This window comes from Papilio polytes, unplaced genomic scaffold (assembly GCF_000836215.1).
Source record: "Papilio polytes unplaced genomic scaffold, Ppol_1.0 DF824035.1, whole genome shotgun sequence".
In the NCBI taxonomy this organism is placed as follows: Eukaryota; Metazoa; Arthropoda; class Insecta; order Lepidoptera; family Papilionidae; genus Papilio; species Papilio polytes.
In genome coordinates, this window is record NW_013525169.1 from 456450 (window position 1) to 476711 (window position 20262).

General features: G+C 33.0%; 1 protein-coding gene across 1 annotated transcript in view; it reads right to left on the minus strand.

The window, feature by feature from the left end:
* Window positions 1–8889, minus strand: part of LOC106100865 — a 31132-nt gene extending 22243 nt beyond the window's left edge. The window contains exons 1-2 of the mRNA XM_013279929.1: window positions 8637–8889; window positions 1843–2575 (exon numbers count right to left, since the gene is read on the minus strand). Of these exons, the coding sequence (XP_013135383.1) occupies window positions 1843–2575; window positions 8637–8651 (748 nt within the window). The 5' untranslated portion in view covers window positions 8652–8889. The remainder of the gene's footprint in view (window positions 1–1842; window positions 2576–8636) is intronic.
* Between the last annotated feature and the right edge of the window lie 11373 nt (window positions 8890–20262).

Here is a 20262-nt window from a genome sequence, read left to right on the forward strand (position 1 = left end):
AAATTGTTGCATGTTTAATTATAACATTATAAAAACTCGTGTCCTCAAAACTTACGACTGTACAAACGTCATTCAGTTTGTCAAACAAATGACTATATCGATAAGAAAACGGCAATAAATCGACTTTTAAAAGAACATATTCACTTCGTTTTTTTCTGATTTATTGCTATGATTATCAACCAAATTGCCAATACCCGATAAGCAATAGAAAACAGTTTTTTTAACTGACTGCCTATAAAGACTCGATTGTCTTTTCATCAAATTTATCTAAATAAGAGTTTGATACTTATTAAGGGCCAGTCCCACCAAATTGTAAATTGTCAGATAACACCAACGTATAAAATATGTGATGGAAATAACGGATGTTGTTACCTATTTGACAGTGTCGTCCTTTTTTAGCTATCTGAGCAACTACCAGCCTGTAGTTGGACAGGCCCTTATTATAGCAACGTCATAACTCACATTCATAAACCAGAGGGGTAAACAGAGACAGACATTTTACTTGATCCAACCAACCTTTTTAATTCTACATTCATAAATTTACGCATATACGTCGATTTTGGGCTGTCCCGTTTTCCTTGATTATTTTATGAATTTGAATTTAGCATTTACTGTCAAAATATACTAAAGAAAATAATGTTTTACCTGTTTATAGTCGTAAAAAACTGTTACATTAAATTTTTTACTAATTATCTCGATTATTATAAAAATCAAACCAAAGGGACAGAAACAATTACACCAATATATTCAACACGTCACTCGACGTGCTTCCTAAGCGTGACACTTGACGTCCTACGTCAGCGTGACACGTGACGTGATACCGTGCAACACGCTGTGACCACGCGTACAATGGATACGGTTATTTGGTACCATTGTGTTGAAGCGTAACGGTATAATCAATCTATCTTAGATTTTCTTTACAAAATAAATGTAAATAAAGGTGTCAAAATAAACGTAAAAAACAAGCATATTTCTAAAATGTAGATAGATTATAAAAGTAAGAAAACCTATTATTAGAATATTAATGTGAAAAATATTACAATAAGGTAGGGACGTATGTTGACGAAAATAACCATAATTTACTTTCTCGTGTAATTATTCAAAGTATATTAAAGTGTCATAATTTAGTGTGTAATAGTTGTAAAATCTTACGACAATATAATAGCCTAGGATCTAGAACTATTATAGAAATACAATTTGAATAATCTGTCTACTTCATTTTGATGTATTAAGTTAAGTACCCAACCGGTCTGAACTTACTACTTAGCGAGTTGAATCCTTTCTTAATTGCATTCGATTCTTATATATTTTGCATAATAATACGCGTCATATCTATTATACAAAAGATTTGCAATTTTGAATCTAATCTGTGTCAAAATAAGAGCGAAATTAACACATTTTCCCGCAGTTCAACTTCTAAATGAGCTTGACTCTGGTAGGCGATATAAATCATGAGATAATTCTATGACAATAAATTACACCGTAATCTGCTTAGAGCTTAGGATATGCAAAGCTTTTGAGTACCGTGCATTAGTAACCAGTTAATACGTCATATCGGATATTTATCGTTCAACAGATGATACAAACTTTGATAGATTGAAAAGTAATTGAACCAAGAGATACAAGCAAGGACACATACCGGACCGTCCGACTCGAATAATGAACTCGATCAAACAACCGTTATCAACACAATGCCATCAGGTTCACAGGCGGACACAAACACAGTCGGGAACTAAGACGGCGAAACGGACACCCAAACTCGGATACAACTAACACATATACAAACTGAAAATTGACACGAAAAGATAAATCGATCGCGCTACAAGATCGTGAGACATTCACCTCTGGCGGTCGCGGGCCGCGCACTGGCCGCCGCGCGCGCCGCAGAACTCGTTTCGTAGAAAAAAATCCTTCCCGCGTCCGCCGTCGCCATCGCCGTCGCCCCGACCCTTTGCATGTTTCCTCGATCGCTATTCATGCCTCCAGTAACATTATCTGTACGCGTCTCTTGGAGCCTTTCTGGAACCAGTTGCGTATCAGAATGATTCGGTGTCTCGATTCCGACCGAATTCGGCGTACCGTTAATTACAGCATTCCTAGGCGCGACTGGTATCCGCCCGTATACGGCCGAGCCATGTTTCTGAGTAGCCGCGATAACTCTAGGCTCCGTGATCGTCTGCGCCTTGGCAAACGTGTTGACTTTCATTATCTCGTTGGCCTGCTGGAGCAGCCTTCTTTGTATATTTTCTATTTCGTTCTTCGATGCTCTCGAGTTCTCTGATAAGTTCACTATCAACTGTCTCACACTGAACTCTGTCATCGTATTGAATTTCGTGTGTTTGCTCGTGTCGTGCGTGTTTTCGTTTAAATTTGCGTCATTAACATTTCTCACTTCCTCGGACCTTTCCGGAGCTTTGATCTTCATTTCTCCCGCGCTGTCGGGCGGAGTGACAATTATCGCGGGGAGCTGGTTAAGATAATTAGCAGATTCCTTGGCCCGGCCGCGCTTCACTTTCCTCACGGTCCTGCCGGCCATTGCATTGTTACGACTCCGCCTAATGATGATTGCCGCACCCTTAACATTTTTCTGTTCTCAGTTTAAGAGCTCGAGACGAGATCTAGAACTGTTAAACTGATTTAATTATGTTAAAAGAAGCGACAGCGAGGAGTTCACTAGACTCGAGATGTGTTTTATTGAGGCTTTACGAACAACTATTTAAGAAATAAGAATGGAATGATGCTTTAATGTTAGTAGACAGGCTTCGAATGGTGTTTAGTAGAATTTTATTGCCACAAGCGACAAATTAATAGTCTTCGCACGTCGTGGTCTCGAGTTAATTATAAAATAGCTTTAATTTTTTCACCACTTTTAGAATGCTAACGCATTTGCGAGTCGAATTGACATTTCATTGACGTGAATTATCAAGTAAGATATTATGATGTTTGTGAAGCTTATCACACTAATTAAGATAAATGTTTTCATTATGCTCGCTAGCTTATTAGTGTTTTGATTATTTTATGGCCTAACTTTTCTAAATGTGCTGAAGGCAACGTTTTTTTAGAACTCTAATTGCAATTTATATAACCTAAAGTTTGATGACATGATTATTTGATTATTTAAAGCATTTATTTACAAATACAGGATTTACTTTATAAAATCTGAGCATTTTAGAAAATGAAAGTTATAAGAGTACGTAATGTTAGTCCCTATTAAATTTCGTGACAATCAAGACCAGTGTACTCGATTTGACGCTTTTGGTTATCATAGAAAGGTTTACCATCAGACTAATTACTACTGGTATTTCCGCTTGGTACGTTACCAAATAATATGAATAGAATGGGAAATCTGTAAGACATTTTAATGTAACGTGCAATTATTTTTGTAAACCGGGCCATCGAACCGGTTGCGGTCTCACGTTACTATTCAAAGAGTAACAAAAACTGTAGGTCATACGTTTCATCTATGCATTTGTTACAGTGCAAAATTTTGACAATAAATTTACGTTTAAAAATAAAAAAAACATACAAACGAATTGAGTAGAGAGTTATTTGCATTTAACTAGAAAACTTTAAGTTTTTAAAATGCTTTTAAATTTTAAAATGAAGTCATTCGACTAGTATTGAGTTACAAAATAGTTTTGGTCTGTTTAATAAATAAACTTAACGAACGGCTTCCGTAAAACATAAATTTGATAATTTACGTTTGTGAATTATTAAATTATGAAACTGTAACTTGAGAAGTAGTTGTTTATATCATAAATTTGATGTAAAGTAAAGTGACGTATCTATTTTTTCTTAGATCGTAGTGAATTAAAAAATGAATTCATGAAGAATTCACTATGAATCATGGATGCCTAAAGAAAAGACTACACTTGCAATAATAACTGAATTTTTAATGTTCAAAGTAAATAAATCGCAACAGAGTTACATTGTAAACTTTTAAAGCAATCAAGTATAAAACAAATGAAGTGCAACTTTTTTGTCGCGTGATAAATACATTTTTAAGAGAGATGTGCCGTTAAGTGTGATGGCATTGGTTTTTACGAAAAAAGTTCGCATTCCTAGCGGGTACCGGGTACAGATGTCAGACTCGAACTGAATAAAAAACATCCACTTGATTGAGTACATATAATGATTCAGTAAAACTTTGACTGTGAAGAAACGGACTAGATCACCATTGTACTTTAGTACCAGAACTTTAATTCTGGTACTGCGCGAGGCGTGGTATTTGATACAAAAATATACACACTAACACAATCTGAGCACTTATGTAAGCAAGATTACATCTTATTGGTCGTTTTTGTTTAATAGAAGGCAATAGGAATACGTGGCATGTCCTGTCATTTAAAAGTCAAATGTCGCAAAACGCGTATTGGATTCTGGGTAATCGAATACGTCCTTAATACGAAAGCTTTTATGGTGACGAATAAACTTGTTAATTGTTGTCAATAAGTTTAAATTAAGTCCTTTTAAATTAGTACATAGATTTTTAATTAACTGCGTCCACTAGCAATTTTACTTAGTATAAAATAGTTTTTCTTACAAACTCAATAAAGATGAGTATCTACTCCTATTTAAATTTAAGTCTTACTTCTTACTTCTTATCTTATTATCTTCCTAATCTTACTAATATTATAAATGCGAAAGTTTAGATGGATGGATGGATGTTTGTTAGCGTTTGTAGTCTAAACGGCTGAACGGATCTCCATGAAATTTGGCACAGGTATAGAGCATAGTCTGGAAGAACACATAGGCTACTTTTTATCCCGACAATAGTTACGGTTCCCGTGGGATTCATTAATTTAGTTTTTTAATGTTTACTCGATCATTCTGCAACGGTTCAACATATCTTATTGAAATTTGGCACAAATATCAAACAAAGTCTGGAATACACGTGGGATAAGCTTGATCCCCGAGAAATGTCCGGTTCCCGAGGGATAAGTAGCTTTTTGTAATTTATATAGTTCGTATGTTTTCTAATACCACGCGTACGAAGTCGCGGGCAACAGCTCGTATGTATATAAGTTAATGTTCGTTTCTTATTCTCGTTTGAGCACTTCCGTGACAATCTTCAGAATTATACAATAGTTACATTTGTTCGTACGTTTTTTTTTGGCAAAGTCATTTATTATGATTCCGGCAGTATATGTCATTAGAGGTATTGCATAATCTATACTTTCACTGCTTATGTTGTGGTATTTAACACCGAATGTATTTCAATTCGAATATCAAATTAAACTTCTATGCAACTTTAAGTGAAGAAGTAACAAAATATTAAAATCTCAGTTACAAAAGTAATTTGCTTGACGGTTCATGTATTTTATTTTTTTTTATAATTAACTTTAAAAATGTTCAAAAGCTTTATGTTTGTTTTATATGTATTTTATATTGATATATTACCAGCTTTTTGTATACATAATACAATTAATGATTTTATGTTAATTTCTAAAGACAAGCTCGAATTTTTTAATGGCTAATGACTAAGCTTTTTAAGATGTCAAGTATGCTTATAAAATGTGTAAGGAAACTTACGTTAATCATGCCATGCTAACAATATAGTTTTTATTTTTTTTTAATTTACAGCCAGTAATCTATTTTGTTAACAGTTGTAAATACGTCCATAAAAATGTATAGTAAAATTTTTAAAATATCAGATGACGAAATATAAATTACTAGATGACGGCGACGACGACGACCTTCAATACATTTTTGGTGCGTGATTTTTCATATTAAAAAAGCTTAATGTTACACGGAGTTGCACTCCGATGACGTCACAGTTATGTTTTGTGGGTGCAGTACACGTGGGTGGGTACTTTATTTGAGAAAGATATTAAACCGAAAAAAACCGGTAATTGTAGCATAAACCCCGTTGTTATATAACATGTTTGCAACTTGAACTTACTAGCTTTAAGACGCTGAGTTCTGATAGTTTCAAGTGAAAAGTCCTATTGTTCAGTTAGAACTGAAATCTGTACAGGGCTTTAAGTTTATGTTAGTATTTTTTACGCTATATTTTTTTTAGTCGTGTTGATCAAAAATAATTTTGTTTATGCAAAAGATTTTATTTCTTTAAAATTTTGAGTTAAACAATTAGTCAATCTCAGTTTTAATAAAAATAATGGTTACATTTTTACGTTCATATCTGCCTTTGGTGTATTTAATTGGTCACGATACCAAAAACTTAATTCGTATGTTTTAACGTCGTAAAAATGTACATATTATGTATTGTTCTAAAACTGTATCTGCGGCACGATCTGCGTGGGCGATTGTACAGTCGCGGCAATCGACGGTGTTCTACTTTAGAAAAAAATGCCTTGTTCATCGCAACCAGACAAACTCCGCCTCTTCCTAGAAATATATAATTAGATAGCAGTGAGTACAAAGTTGGGATAATAAAAAGAAACTAGCCATGTACTATCCGACTTTTTTAACACGTTTATAAGCTACGTTGTATTGATTTTTGTTCCGCGTCTCGTTTCAAAATGTTTAAATTTTAACGAACACCGTCAGTTTCCCCGATTTTATGTCCAAACTCGATTGATTCGCGCAATAAGTATTGCTAAAGTACATCGAAACAGATCACTTCTTCGAAATATCAAACGAGTTTTATTTCTAGTAAAGTGATACATTACAAATGTAACTTACTAAATAACGGATACAATCTAAGATGTTACTTAACCAGTTAAGATGTTGCTTATGTTATTTTAGAGTTAATTGATTATTAACAAGTTTATTTACAGAACCAGATTAAAGTAATAGTGTTATTTTAATCTATGGTAATTTTATGAAGGGAAATGATTTGTTGTTTTTGGATGAACTAAAACAAAACTAAAAAAAGTAACTTTTTCGATTAACAAGAAACCTATTGTATGTTTTTTTTTTATTTAGAAATACACAATACTATGGCTAAACTCTATTTTATTCTATCTAACTAAAAAAAAAACGAAAAAAACCATTGCAGAGATTGAAAAACATAGCTTTACTGGGTAAGATGTTCTATGTTTTTACGTTTTATTGAACGAAGAAGCGTGCAAAAGCTAGTTCTAAATAATTGGCATTTGAATTGCAATCTTAGTATAACACAGAGCAATAAAAGACAACAATACTAAACTAAGATCAAAGTAATAGATAATACGGCAACAGCGCCCTCTAACGAGGTGCGAATGTAACCCGTACTGATATCATCGGTGTATATATTTGCATACAATGTTGTGAAAGTTTTTAAAAACCGAAAACACTGGTCAAATAATTAATTATTAAGTCAATATAAATAGACAAAGGTTTAGGTAAATATTAAAATGTATGTAATTGAAATAACAATTTCTGTATTGATGAAAATATTTTTTATAACTATCCAAAAAAATAATATACTTTTGCTAGTATAAACGTCAAGTTTTTGTATAGCATAATTTCCGTCTTGACAGGGGTTGCTGTGCCCACGACCTTCTTCTATTTCCTTAGATTGTTCTAAACATTGTTGTCTACTAATTCCTTAATTAAATTTACTTACATGTTTAAAAATTAAATACAGAACAGTTCTTTCTTAATAAAATTTTATAACTGATCTTAGTTAAAGAAAACCCTCGACGAGTGTAATTGTCGTGGGAATTAGACGTTACTTTCATATATTTTGTACTCATTTATCGTTCCTTTCGACTGTTAAAATATTAAGACAAAAATGTTGCCATATTATTCTAACAAACAATTATTTGTTAAGAAAGATTACATTTTACCTTCATTTGAAACTCCGTAATTTCTATTACAAGTGTTAAAATTAGGTCTTGACTCAGAATTCTAACAATTTAGAAGTTTATTCATATTAAAGTGAAATTATTTTAACTTGTATTAAATCGAAATACAAAAGAATTGTTTTAAACAACTAAATCAAGTCTAAAAAAATCAGCGCCATCTAGCCACTTAATTATAAATCTTAACTAAACAACTTCATAAGGCCAAACATCAAAAGCTCTTCGTTACGGTACTCAATTGTTTCATTCGTAATTAAAAAGATATTTGAACAATCAGCTGTATTGTGTTAGACAATTCGTCTGCGAATTCGTTCCTTTGCCCAAATAGAATTAGGGTCAATGTTTTATTTCAACAGTCGAAAACAATTGAAAGCTAGAGGACTGTGGACTCAGTTAACTAGACATGAATAGATTATTCTAGAAAATATGTTTTATGTTTAATTGATTATTTCTTTGGGTTACTATATTTCTATAAGAGGGAACATTTGTATTTTTGAATGTATTGAATTAACTCAAAAAATACGCAGGTACAATAACTAATAAAAAATATATTAGTATTTTGCAAATCCATATGACCTACATACGTATTTTTACTCTTTGGATCGATTTTAATTGGCTTAAAGCTTAAAATAGCTTAATTTTTTTTATAATTTCATAATAGTCATCATAAAATATTGTTATACAGAAACACAACGTAATTAATGACTTAAAATTATTTCTCTTGTGTATATCTGCGCATTTTTCCTCATTGAGATTAAAATGTGGAAGCAAACGTGATTTCAGTAAAGCCTTAATAAAACAATATGTAAATAACACGAGAACTCGAACATTTCAGAGTATAACAAACACTGTTGTATTTCGCGCGCTTTCTATTGTAACACAATGTACCTCTACTTCACACATTACGTCATCACTTCGTACAAATATTCAAATTTGGAACCAATAATTACTATTTTTAAATTTGGAACACAAACTCGATTTCAATTTGTAACACAATTTTTCCGTTTAATTTCAAACTGTAACACGGATCATGTTACAAAGTAACTAGATGTGTTACATTTTGTACTTTTCGTGGGGTTTTTCGGTATTTTCGCGGCGAATGCGTACAGTAGAGCACGTAAAGAGTCAAGCGCGCAATTTGAACTGAACGCCTTTTGCGTCCGTACATTGGGCCACTGAGATTTGCTTGAGTAGCAACCTTACTGTGACGTCATAGAGTTGAGAAAAATTAGAGCCGGCCTTATACTTACTATAAAACAAACAATGTGTTCACGAATATGACTTAAGACTTTTTATGAATGTGCCAATAAAATTATTTCATTTAATCTAATTGCATATTAAAAAAAAATGTGTAAAAGCCTACATAAAGGATGCTCATTCATGTTGATATTGCTGTTTTTATCAATTTTTTTTTTATAAATAATGTTATAAAATATCCATCAATTCTAAAGCATTTGTAATTCTATGAACTCCTTCAATCTATTGTTTGTTAATTCTGGGAACTTTAATATCGAGTTACGTAATGTCAAGTCTATGCGTTTCGTATGTCTGTGGCGTGCACTACCGTCTGTCACGGCGGCTGCACCAGCTAATGTGTTGGGCTCCGCTGCACACGAAGATGACCAGGGGAGTCCAGTCGCCATAGAGATAGCAAGGGAAATAAACGAATTTACTTAAGTTCTCTTATGAGTATTATAGTCCCTTTCCTTTCCCACTCTTTTCTTGTAAGGAAAGGGAAAGTGGACTGATGTTGGAGGAGATTCATAGGAAGGGGAAATGTTCTGTTTATATGCGTGTCTTCCTCCAATTAAGGGTAGGCAACGCATCTGCAATTGCGGATGTCTATGGACAGCGGTCGCTTCGCAATTTCGACTAACTCAAGTGGCTAAACGTTCATTTGCCACCTTATCATATATAAAAAACTATAACAGTTATTACATAGCAATAATATTGTCAATAGCATCGAAAAAACAAAAGCCTATTGTTTGCTACATCACAATACTTGTAGTTTCTCCGCCGATGAGTTGCAAAAAAGTGAGTGTCCCATTTTATCGCGATATGCCACTCGTATGGGCGTAGATTAAATAATAAAAGAGAAGTTCCTATTAGGGATTCCACAATGAATACATTTTAAGGGATAATCTACATTCAAGTGAAATGACACCGTAATTTTAAAACCTTTATGATATAGTTACACTATACATAGCGTTTCAAGTCTATATTTAATTCAATTGTTTTTGGAACAAACAGTAAGGTTGCTGCATAAAGAGCTTATTGGAATAGAAAAGCTTGTACTTAGTTGTACAAGTAATTGATAATAGCCTACCAACTTTATCCTAAAGTATATAAAAAGCTGGTGCATGTAGTTTATAGTTTCGAAGGAGATCGCCACGCGTGGCGGCGCGTGACGTGGCGTAATCGTACCGTCTGTGAAGTAACCGAGCGCTGTAACGTTCTACGATATTAGTACTTCTATGTGCATATTACACCTTACTTAATTAGTATTGGAAAGGCTGTAAGACTGGCCCTATTTTAATCGGATAAAGCAAACGATCTGCACCTACAAAAAGGAAGATAGAACTATGGATGGATTGTGTGAAAGATCATATGCTTTAGAAGGAAGTGAAGTTAGGTAAGACGGCTAATAAAGATGTATAGAAGTTATACATATTGTCCTAACACTAATAGTATGTTGATAATAAAAGAATTCGCAATGTTATTTGGCATCTTTCAGCAATGAAAGCATTGTATTTATTTTAATCAGTCTAATTACATGTATTATACTCGTAGTTAATGCAATTTTTATATGGGTTAGTTTATTATAATTTAAAAAATATTGGTTGCATATTTATGCATCATACAGCAGCTCAGGTTTTTCCTCTCTTTAAATTAATGTTTAAATAATAAACGACCTTCTGTCGAGGAGTTATGAAAGAAAATAGAATGCACTTATTATTATAAATCGATTAATTCGTCAGTAAGCTACATAATTTGATCAACGAGGTTTTAACAAGGTTTATGTATACGCTTATTTAACTGCAAGTTACTGCCGTAATAGTTTAGGAATATGTTCATAATAAAATGTACAGTCGCGAAATAATCTAAACTTTTAACTCTAATAATGAAATTTGAATAATTTTCATCCATCCCACCTTTTAGTCCCACTACCAATAAGGCGACAGATGGAACAGTTATGAAATAAAATAAGTTCTAACCGTCCCCTCGTCGCAAAGGTACAACGAATTAAACTTTTTATTCTTATCCCACGTGGGGACAGAGTGACAGTTGGGAATAATCCTAAATCAAACCTTATAGGTTTTTCATTTGAAAAAAAAAATACATAGGAATGAAAACATTTTTTTACAATTACTGTTTACATTAATTCTTTAAACAATTGTGTATAACAACATAAGCTATAAGGATAACTTAACCATTTAAGTATTAGTATACATTTAGTAAGAACCCATTATATTTTTTTCTCAGTCGGCGCCTCACGAGGCCGTAAGCCCACGTATGATTAGAGCCTCTATAATGATTTATTTCTTGTTTCACCTTCGTCTGACCCGATTTCACTGATTGATAAATTTGGCGCAGTACTTATAAAGAATATTGACTAGGGATTTTGTTTCATGACAGAGTCCACACTGTATTGTTATTTTTTTATATTTATAAGCAATTTATATTCATTACAAAAGTTATTTTCTTACTAACTTATTACATAACTAGCTGTCGCTCGCTACTTCGTATGCCTACAGTTAAAATAAATATAACCCATGTTACTTAGGGATAACGTAGCTATGTATGAGACCAGCACAGAAGTTTTTGAGTGACATCAATATATAGAAAAAGCCAAATGTTTACTCTTTATAATATGAGTATGTTTTTATTATTGTTATCTATGTATTATTGTTTATTTTCTTTTTCATTGTTTTCTTCCTGCTTACCTTCTAATGGAATATAATCTAAATTAACGCATTTAATCAATTTTCTTTGCAATTCCATCGTTGACATTAAAAACCTATTTACTGTTCACTCAACTCTAACCGTCGTATTTTCAAACTTTCTTCTTATTGGGCCATGAAAATAGCGTTAGTAAGAAAAAAAGCACTCGAAGCTGTAAACTAAAATAAAATTATGCAGTGCGAAACAGCATCATCATCATCATCATCATCATTATACGTCCCCACCGAGGGGCTCGGAGCCTACCCTAATAAGGGGTGACTAGGCCATAGTCAACCACGCTGGCCAAGTGCGGGTTGGTTGACTTCACACATAACTTTGAATTTCTTCGCCGATATGTGCAGGCATCACGACGTTTTCATTCACCGTAATAACATCAGGTAAATTATGTACGTATGAAAATTCGAAAAATCGAAAATCACATTTATACATAGCGGGATTCGAACCCAAGACCTGTAGATTATAAGTCAAGAAGTGCAAAACATACGTCCTGATAATTGCTTTACCAATTCTAGATTAATCTTTTCATACTTGTAATTTAATTACTCAAAATGGCAGATTAAAAGCCACAACTAAGTAAAAAAATTGACTCACGGCTTATTTGGAATCTAAGCCGTTCCTAACATACTCATAAACAACCGCGTTTTCTCTGGCCACAACTCAACTATCTCCGGGCGTTAACCACAGGTGCTTTGTACAGAGGGTTGTGGTCGGTTGCGCCCCCATCAGCAGGTGTCGGGCAGATGTGCGCTGACCTTAGAATGATTTTTTTAAATCCACTTTTAACAATGTAACGTATCAATGCAATATAAGTTTGCTGATTGTTTACTTTATTTATAAATTTAGGTACTAATATAATTGTTTTTTATCTAATGTTAAAGTATTTCAAATTATGATCAGTTTTCGTACACTTATCGTAAGAATTGAATAGAACAGAGTGAAATATATTCATCTCTTTCTAACATCTTAGTCAATTATGCGGTAATCTCTTATATGTCTCAACACAAAACGGTTTGACCTGACGGTGACTATCAATTATGCTTATAACAAGATCGCTTCGAAATATTTCAAAACGTTTGCATTCAACTCTTTAACGTGCAATTATGACGCGAACGTAAAAAAGTTTACAAAATCTAACACGACAGACGAAAAGGAAACTTAACTTAAAGCAGTACAGTTCAAAATTGTATAACTTATAACAAAATAAAAACAACATTTAATAGCTTAGTACAAAGTCTAAAGAACTGTTTAATTTAACTGCATGAATGTTTATTCTAAAAGTTAATGTATGAACTTCGAAGTACTTGTATAACAAGATTCAAAGTTAATGGAGGCTCACGGTACTACGAGCGCATCCCTTTACGCCTCGTAAAGCAATCACGATAGAGTCCACACTGTATTGTTTTCGTACAACGTCTTGTAGGAAATTGCGAGCTGCAGTAAAGTGTTAATTGACCTATACCTGCGTCTACTTGCTGCTAATAATTCTACAATAGCCGTTACTATTTGACATTTAAAAAGTATCGCAAGTTGTAAGGCGAAAATTATGGTTTTTTAATGTTATTACGCTCAAAGGTCATTAGGACACAAATACCTATAATTTAAGTTATTGTGAAATGTAATATTCGTTATAATTTGTCAGTACTTTAGAACTGTAATAAAATTTATTTATTAAAGGTGCGCCTTTGACAAACTATCAAACTGTTTAGTCTCGCTTTGATTCTTATAATATAAGCTAATGGAGATACGTACATTACCCGACTTTTAGTTGTGCAACTAAACAGTTGACAGCAGCAAAACAATCGAAAATCGCACAATTTTGCGATTGTTTAATCAAAGATGTGGGCCCTCTATAATATTACAAGTAAGTTCTAATATTAAGTGTCTTTAAAATTTGCCAATTATTTTTTTATCGAAGCAGGAACTTAAGCCAATCATTGCAGTGATATGTAAATGGCATTATGTTACTTGTTACATATACTTAAACACCATGTAGGCGGACAAACATCATGTTTACATTTATCAAACATAATTTAAATTGTTTAAAAACACTTCCTTATGACCACTCTATTTGTTTAATTTATTTTCGACTAGCTTTTGCCCGCGACTCCATCCGTGTGAAATTAAAGTTAAAAATAATAAAAATCAAATGAAAAAACATAGCATATGTTACTAACAGATAAATTACATTTTTAACGGTGACGGAAATTTCAAATCGGCTCAGTAGTTTTTGAGTTATTTCAATACATACAAAAATACAAATCTTTCCTCTTTATAATATTAAGTATAGATTTACATTTCTAATAAACATGGATTGCCTTACGTGCATCCAGAAGGCTCGTCTTCAATCGAACCGCATCCCTTGATTGTTGCAATTATAGTTTAAAATGTTGAAATAAATTGTTATTATTTGAAATCATCTCCATGTTCAACATGTGGGTATTTTATTGTCAATCAAAATGATTCGCGAAGTCGTTACGGTTGCCTTTTGTGGTGCGGCCCGTTGCTTGAACATGGAGGACATTCTGTTGGATATTTCTTCTGTTATGTAATTACAAAACAACACTATAGCTCTGTGGTTAAACCAGACGACTTGTAAGCAGCGACAAAGATTTAAATCTTAAAATTTCATTGTAATTCAAATATTTAAATTGTTCTAATTATTGATATTTAGTTTTTAAATACAGCAATTTGAAAATAATACTTGTTTAGCGGTTGCACAGTTTCTATACCAATATTCCTTTAGTTTAACAAAAGATTCCTTCCAAACAGAGAGTTTGCGTGCGCAGATCAGCCTTGCAAACACGCGATGTAACCAATTAAATCTCTGTTACCCTTGGAGTCCTATTTTTAACGGCTTTGTTAGAGAATTAAAATGAAATAATTTTATTGCGAAAAGTAAAAGGACTAGACCTGGTGCGTCCACGTATAAATTCATGCAGATTTAAAAATGTCTAATACCGCCATCTGTTGAGCGGTTCGAAAAATAAACTCAAAAATAGAAAACTCACCTGAAATTATCATAAAATCATCACAGATGCTCAAAATTCCCCTTCTTCGAGGATCCAGATTGATATTAAAAATTGCACAAACTATAACACTAAACAACACATCTTATATTTTAAACTAAAGAACATTGTAGTCCTTTGCTTGTTATCTATAACACAAAAGGCGCGATTTTTATTGTGACTTCTTTGTGTTGTCGGGTTTCACTGAAGGCGAGATTTCGATCAGTGTTTGTGTGTTCTGATCACGCGTGGCAGGTGTCTACGGCTCTTTGTGTTTTCATACTGACTGCTTCGATATTTGTGTTGGAAGAACTAACGAAATGTCGAACACGTTACGGTGATTTCCATTCGATTAATCATACTAATATTATAAATGCGAATGTTTAGATGCATGGACATTTTTTAGAGTTTGTAGCCTAAACTGCTGAACGGATTTTGATGAAATTCGTCATGGATGTAAGGACAGTCTGGAAGAACATATAGGCTACCTATTTTTGTATTTTTAAACGCGGGCAGAGTCGCGGCCGAAAGCTAGTCAAATAAATATAAATACTTTACTATATTTTTTGTAGAATTTGTCTTCTTATTTGTAGTTAAAAAGGTTTTTTTTTTATTATAACAGAGGCATTTGTACATTTGTACATTGGGTATGTTAATGTAATATGGTACTCCAGATCCAGTAAAATATTTGGATTGATGCCAAACTCGCCGGTTGCAAGATTATCTTTTGTTTTTAAGGTCACAACTTACAACGGACACTGAATAGTTATTCTATTTTACCACTGATCTTTATAAACGGACATGATAAAAGATGTCGCCTTTTAAGTCTATTTTATTTCTGTTTGGTGCTGATTGTCACGCTTGTTGGCGGTGAAGAAAATTGGAACTAATAATAGAGATAGAATTAACTTTTATAACATCAACAGATTAAGCTTAACAAAATTGTAATTTCCAGACAAAGATCTATCCATTTATACAGATCATTGTTTTCTTAGCTTCCTCGAGCTGCAAGCAGGAAAAAAATCTGCTTTTAGCAAAGTTTATTCGTTTCAAGTCTATTCTGACTTTGGTTAATACCGTCTATTAATTTACGATGTATAAATGAATTTATTTATTATGAAAACAGAGTTAGCAGAACGTAAATCGTTAAAGTGATTGAGAATACAATGAAATGTTCTATTATGTGTCAGGACAAAGAAGCGATAAAATCCACGACCTTAAAGAGGTCGTGTAAATCGTAGAAGACCATAAATGTACCGAACAGTGGAAGAACCGACATTAATTCACAGAAACGTGCATGCGAGAAATAAACGGGCCTTATTTGAATATTATTTAATTTCATATTGCATACTGACCGCGATACGTGGAACCGATGCCGGCTCTCGTGACTTGGTTCAGGATGCCCTGCGCCCGCTGGGTCACTGACACATCCGTCGGCAGGCCCTGGTGATCTTGGCGGCATGATTTCTATACAAACATTACAATGAATTAATAAAGATCGTTGATATTTTTAAAATTAATTGCTGATGTCAAACTTTATTTAATAAAAAACAACGCCATCTATACTTGATGACGAAAACTATGTTGGTAGAATTTTTTTCATTGTGGTAGTACGATTCTGTATCAATAGATGGCGTAAATAAGAATAAAAATTACATCGCTGAAACTTTGTAATTGTAACAAATGTTTTCATGCAATTCAAACTTAATTTAATTTATCGATTTACGCACATTTTTAATATCATTATTTATAGTTGCTGGAATTTAAAAAAGTATTTGGTATACAACCTTGGTATTCGGTACAACTTTCGATTTGAAATTAGTTTTGAAAAACTTACTTTTATACTTTCGTAGTTAGTTTACTTGGTAATTTGTCGTTTTATGTTACTGGTACTTCAGACTTATGTTATGTCGGCGCCAAAGAATTAACAATCTAGACACATAACAGTGGAAGTCGTAAAAGATTGACAAAGAAATTTATGTCTCTGTTTAATTGTGATTACGTGAATTAATTCCGACTTGAATATTAGTACTTTTAAAGTAATTGGACTTTTCTTGACAGTAAAATTTATTGAAAGACTTCTTCACTATTTATTATGCATATAACTGTATATGTACGAAGTTAAATTCATTAACGATTAACGATTTATAAGAATATTTTTACTTGTTACTTGGTCCCAATCTAAACTAATATTATAAAGAGGAAAGATTTTTATTTTTGTATGTATTGAAATAACTCAAAAAACTACTGGGCCGATTTTTAAAATTCTTACACCGTTAGAAAGGTAATTTATCTGTGAGTATTATAGGACATACATTTTTAAATTCAAGCGGGCGAAGTTGCGTGCAGCAGCTGGTTGCGTATAAAGTTATATAAATTTATGAAAATAAACTAACCTGTAAATCACAGTTATCTTCGTTGGTCTGTTCTCTGCTAAGGTTGATATTCTTTGTTTGCATTTTCCTCCCCCCAGGGCCTCTAGGGCTCCACCTAGAGATAAAAAAGTAATTTGAAGTTGATTTAATGTGTTAAAAACTTTAAAACGAACAAAAATACACTAATAATGTTTTTTTTTCACATAATTATACATACATTTTCCGTGTAAATTAAAAATTAAGATTATTCCATCTCAAAGATTGTCATGAAAGTTTTCCTAACCAACTTCCATAAACTATGACATCAGAACACTGGTCTACGTGACTGTGCATACTAAAAAGTACTCGAAATGGTCGAAATTTGAATAAGTTAAATAAACAAGAAAAACTTTTTTTTAAAATAAATAAAACGTATCAAAACAGATTATAATGTCAAATTCGGTTATCAGACGATAAAAGGGATACGCAACATTGTGTTCTGAAAATTGTTTCTCTTTAAAACGACATTGTATTGAAAATATCACAAAAATTTGGAAGAAAGTTGTAATAACGTCTTTAAAAATATTTATTACTAGCTTTCGCCTGCGAATCCATGCGTGGAATTAAAAAACTAAGTAGCCTATGTGTTCTTCCAGAATATCCTCTACAATTATACCAAATTTCATAGAAATCTGTTCAGCCGTTTAGGCTACAAACTCTAACAAACATCTATCTAAACTTTCGCATAAATATTAGTAAGACAAGATGAAATTATATAATTTTTACCTATATTAAATTAAGCTGTTTCTGCGGTGCAAAACAGGGTGAAAAAACAAAGGTTACATTGCAAATATATATTACACTCAACTTTCAATACCGATATCTATTTATGGAACAAATCAATAATGGTATTCACTTTACATCGAACCTTTACTTCCAGTCTGTGGTAACCGCAACCGCAAACTTTTACATTATTTATTTTGTTCCTGGGGTTTGTTATATTTATTGAATTTCCCCTTATAATTACGCTTTACGCTTTATTTACTATAGATTGTGCATGAATACCAGACAACATTATGTATTACACGGGAGAGCGGGACTTCCTATCACAAGTGCCTATTGGTTACTTAATAGGAAGTTCCTACATCTGATTAACTTGTATAATCTTTACACCAACAAATCATTTTTAATTACAATTTATACTAGTAACACAACTAATGTAATGTATATTACTAAAAGCTAAACTAAGCTAGACTAAACTATCGCATTGTTTAGTTGCGCTTTGATTCCTATGACCTTATATGGAGGTGCGCACACTATTCGTTGTTTAGTTGTACAACTTGTAATGTGTCTGTCAAAAGATTTAAAAATAAAAAAAAAAATAAAAAACGTCATCTGTCACTTTTGACAGGACAGACACGTGTTCCAAAAAAGAACGTGCACAATCTGATTTGATCATTCGCTCAGGCTTGAGTCTTCTATTATTATTGTTCCTTGCGACTATTGTTTTTTTTCCTCCTTTTGGATGTGGAAGTGTTGCTCCTACATGAGGCAGCGTAGTCAAGGGAGGAATTCGCCGCCTGGGATCGGAGTACTGCTGCCCAGAAGATTAGGAAGCAGTCAAGAGGCCGAAGGCAGCCAATGAACTGAACCCAGCTGTTGTGCTTGTCGCTTCCTTGTAAGGGAGGTTGATCGCTGCTTAAGTTTTTTTTTTTAGTTTATAGCTTAATAAAAGCAAAATGTTATAACAAAAACTATTTCTTTTTTATATGACAGAACAACGCGACAAACTAAACAGTTGAATGGGCTAAAAACAATTGACAATCGCACAACAGCAGTGCGATAGTTTAGACAAAAGTGTGCACACGCTCTAATATTATAAATGCGAATGTTTAGATGGATGGATGTTTGTTATATCCGGAAAGGGTCAACGGATCTCGATGAAATTTGGCACAGATGTAGAACATGGAAGAACACATAAGTTACTTACTTTTTTTAAATTCCATTACTCAGGGCACCACCCTAGTTTGGACACCAGTCCCCTGCCCAAGGGGAAAATTAAATTTTTTTTTTAATTCCACCCGGTTTTAGTCACGGGTTAAAGCTATATTTGTATATTCGGAATTAACTACACGTGGCAAATCATATTCTCTACTTAGATTATTTGTGAATTTAATACTTAATTTATATCCATTTTTATTTTTGTATTTTACTGTAGTATATATTGTTTATTTTCTAAAAAGTATTTTTTTGTATCAAAGGAAGTACTGAGAGAAGAAAAAATTGTACAAATTGTTGAATTTTAATTTCATTACCGAGTTTGTACAAATCTTGACTACTTTTCAATAAAAACAATTAGAAAATAAATAACTCCTGGATAGTGTAAACACAATCGAGCTAGATTTTACATCGAGTCACGACCCTGCCTTATACAGGTGTTGTTAACTAACCCGATTGTTACATTTAACCATGAGAACGAGCGATCTTTGTTAACGACGAACAGTTAAAACGGCTATCAATAGCGGAAAACTTTTTCTTCAGAGAAACTCATACGAAGATATATCGCAGGTAAAACTACCATTTCTAACGTCGCATGTGAATGTTGTGTTTACTTCTAAGGGTGCGTACACACCTCGTTTTGCTATCGGGAAACTTGTGAACTGCACATTTGAAGCACATTCGCCAGGTGTAGACGCACCTTAATCCTTAGTCTCTTGTTTCAGTTTTTGTACAAATCTAGGCAAAGATTTGTAATAACCCTGGGTTTACACTGTCGTAACAAAATAATCTTTGGCAATAGAAAAGTTCAGAGTAAATTTAAGTTGTTACAAACTGATACAGGCGAGATTTTTTTTGCTTACTTTTAAATATTATCTGATTTGTTAATTTACAACACGAGGCATTATCTACTAGTTTTCGCCCGCGACCTATTTCGCGTGGAATTAAAAACTAAAGTTTTTTTTTTAAAAAAAGCTTACGTGTTCTTCCAGATTCAACATCTATGACATTCGTTGAGATCCGTTCAGCGGTTTAGGCTACAAGCTCTAACATCGTCTAAAGTGTCACATTTATAATATTGGTAAGATAGCTTTTATATCTCTAGACTGCCTCTTTATGTCAACAGGCCTAAAGTTAATTGACAATAAATGCCTTCTGTACAATTAGAAAATGCTTGCATCAGCCGCCAGGAAA